The following is a 3,216-nucleotide window of genomic DNA, read 5'->3' as shown; positions in this document are numbered from 1 at the left end:
AAAAAAAAAAAAAAAAAAGAAAAAGAAAAAAAAATAGAGATTAGAGGCTGGGCATGGTGGCTCATGCCTGTAAACCAGCTACTTGGGAGGCTGAGGCAGGAGAGTCACTAGAACCCAGGAGGCAGAGGTTGTGGGGAGCCAAGAATGTGCCACTGCACTCCAGCCTCAGTCATAGACCGAGACTCCATCTCAAAAAAAATTCATGAGAAAGAATGGTATAAAATATGTAGTATACTCAACAGCCAACCATTTATTAATATCCTATAATAGGGGATAGGATATTTTAGGGATATTTATGAATAGGAACTTTAGCCTTTTGTTTTGATAAAAGTCTTTCTGAGGCAGCGAGTCTGACAACGGTACCTCAGTTATCCCTTCAGTGAGCTTCTTAAAGTGAGGGCTTGCTGCTGAGGTATTGGGCTGTCAATAGGAGGGAACAGACTTTTCTGCATATATACACCTGCCACTTTGCTGGGCTAACCTGGTATTTTTTTTTTTTTTTTTGAGATGGAGTCTCACTCTGTCACCCAGGCTGGAGTGCAGTGGCACGATCTCAGCTCACTGCAACCTTTACCTCCTGGGTTCAAACAATTCTCCTGCCTCACCCTCCTGAGTAGCTGGGACTACTGGTGTGTGCCACCACACCTGGCTAATTTTTATATTTCTTAGTAGAGATGGGGTTTCACCAGGCTGGTCTGGAACTCCTGACTGTGTGATCTGCCTACCTTGGCCTCCCAAAGTACTAGGATTACAGGCATTAGCCACCATGCCCAGCTAAATCTTCTTTTTTTTTAATGACAGAACTGTCTTAAGGTCTTACTGGAGGTGTGCCTTTTCTTTTTTGAGACAGAGTCTCACTCTGTCTCCCAGGCTGTAGGGCAGTGGTGTGATCTCTGCTCACTGCAACCTTTTGTCTCCCAGGTTCAAGTGATTCTCTTGCCTCAGCCTCCTGAGTAGCTGGGATTACAGGTCTGTGCCACCACGCCCAGCTAATTTTTTTGTATTTTTAGTAGAGACAGGGTTTCACCATGTTGGCCAGGCTGGTCTCAAACTCCTGACCTCATGATCCACCCACTTCAGCCTCCCCAAATACTGAGATTACAGGCATGAGTCACTGTTTGAGTGCGCCTGTTTGAGTTGTGTCTCTCTTAAGAGTTATTTCCAACTCTGTGTCCTAGGTCTCAGAGTGAGGCATCAGCTAAACTGACCCCCAAAACTTTTTGCTCTTGGGTTACTGGCATTTATTTGTGATGCTGTCAGATGACAGTGACTGCAGAAGCTTCAGAATCATTTTCTGATATTTCCCATTATTTGAGGGAAACACATTTTTGCCATGATTGGATTCCGTGGCTTCAAGGAATCTTATGTGAATTAAGCATTCTTTTCGCCTCGGCCTTCCAAATTGCTGGAACTACAGGGTTTTTCTCCAGTGTGAGTCCTTTCATGCATTTTAAGACTCGAGGCACATCCAAAGCTTCTCCCACATTGCTTACATGCATAAGGTTTCTCTCCAGTGTGAGTCCTTCCATGTGTTCGAAGGTGTGAGGCAGATCTGAAGGCTTTCCCACATTGCTTACATTCATAGGGTTTCTCTCCAGTGTGCGTCCTTTCATGATATCGAACGGAATTGAAAGAAACAAAGGCTTTCCCACACTGTTTACATTCATATGGCTTCTCCCCAGTGTGAGTTATTTTATGTGCATGAAGGCATGTGGAACTATGGAATGCTTTCCCACATTCACTGCATTCATAAGGCTTCTCCCCAGTGTGCGTTCTTTCATGAATTCGAAGACTACCAGAATGACTAAAGGCTTTACCACATTGTTTACATTCATATGGTTTCTCTCCAGTGTGAGTTCGTTTGTGGATAAGATACAAACTGAGACACATCAAGGCTTTCCCACAAAAGTTACATTTATAGGGTCCATCTCCACTGTGCATTATCCTGTGTCTTCGAATGCTTGAACGGGAAATAAAGCTTTTTCCACATTCCTCACAGTCATAAGGTTTCCCTCCAGTGTGAGCCCATTCGTGTGTTCGAAAGTAGGGGAGATCGCTGAAGGCTTTCTTACAGTATGTACATTTATACGGCTTCTGTCCATATTCCTGATACTCATATGGCTTGTGTCCAGTGTCAGCTCTGAGGTGACTTCTAAGGGATGCATGACCCATGCTGACTTCTCCACGTGATTTTACTCGAAGAGGAGTTTTCTTCTTCAGCATGTCATCTGGAACCTGGGTCAAAATTTCTCCAAGCTGATGATCTTTTTTACTTTCCAAGAGTCTCTCTCCCATAAGACCTCTGTGAACAATGAGAAGTATATCATAATGGGTTTCTTTACCACTGATTTAATATTCATTAACACGTTATTGCACTTGGACTTTTAAACACTGTCCAGCAATGTGTAGGCTTTCTGCCCTGTCTGAATGTGAACAGACCACATGCTCTACAGGATGGCCCAGCTATACCTGTTATCAAGAAAGATGATATTGATATAGGGCTTCTTAGTACTTTTTTAAAAAAAATTGAGATAGGGTCTCACTCTGTCATCCAGGCTGGAGTGTGGTAGTGAGATCTCAACTCACTGCAACCTCCATCTCCCAGTCTCAAGCCATCCTGCCCAGCAAATTTTTCTTTCTTTCTTTAGCGCAGTGGTGTGATCTTGGCTCACTGCAACCTCCACCTCCCGGGTTCAAGCAATTCCCCTACCTCAGCCTTCAGAGTAGCTGGGATTACAAGCACATAATGCCATGCCTGCTTAATTTTTTATATTTTAGTAGAGACGGGGTTTCACCATGTTGGCCAGGATGGTCTCCATCTCCTGACCTTGTGATCCGCCCACCTTGGCCTCTGAAAGTGCTGGGATTACATGCATAAGCCACTGCGCCCGGTCTGCACTTGCATTTTTAACACTGTCCAGCAATGTATAGGCTTTCTGCTCTGTCTGAACATGAACAGACCACTTGCTCTACAAGATGGCCCAGCTATACCTGTTATCTAGAAAGATAATATTGATATGGGGCTTCTTAGTACATTTAAATAAATTTTTGAGATAGGGTCTCACTCTGTCATCTAAGCTGGAATGTGGTAGTGGATCCCAGCTCACTGCAACCTCCATCTCCCAATCTTAAGCCATCCTGCCACTTCAGCCTCCCTATTAGCTGAGACTACAAGCATACACTATCATGCCTGGCTAACTTTTTTTTTTTTTTTTT

General features: G+C 43.9%; 1 protein-coding gene across 6 annotated transcripts in view; it reads right to left on the bottom strand.

Annotated features, from left to right (window-relative positions):
- LOC108282076 (zinc finger protein 625) overlaps window positions 1–3,216 on the bottom strand; it is a 15,613-nt gene that overhangs the window by 2,203 nt on the left and 10,194 nt on the right. For 4 of the 6 annotated variants that reach the window (XM_037727593.1, XM_037727594.1, XM_017497851.2 and 1 more), the window contains one exon: window positions 1,059–2,302. In XM_037727593.1, the coding sequence (XP_037583521.1) occupies window positions 1,372–2,302 (931 nt within the window). In that variant the 3' untranslated portion in view covers window positions 1,059–1,371. Of the gene's footprint in view, window positions 1–1,058; window positions 2,303–3,216 lie in introns of those variants that run through there. The other 2 variants (XM_037727596.1, XM_037727595.1) reach the window with 2 other exon arrangements.

The sequence above is a fragment of the Cebus imitator genome, unplaced genomic scaffold, assembly GCF_001604975.1.
Source record: "Cebus imitator isolate Cc_AM_T3 unplaced genomic scaffold, Cebus_imitator-1.0 Scaffold234, whole genome shotgun sequence".
NCBI lineage: Eukaryota > Metazoa > Chordata > Mammalia > Primates > Cebidae > Cebus > Cebus imitator.
The sequence above is the reverse complement of the archived record's forward strand: the minus strand, read 5'-3'. Positions and strand labels throughout refer to the sequence as shown.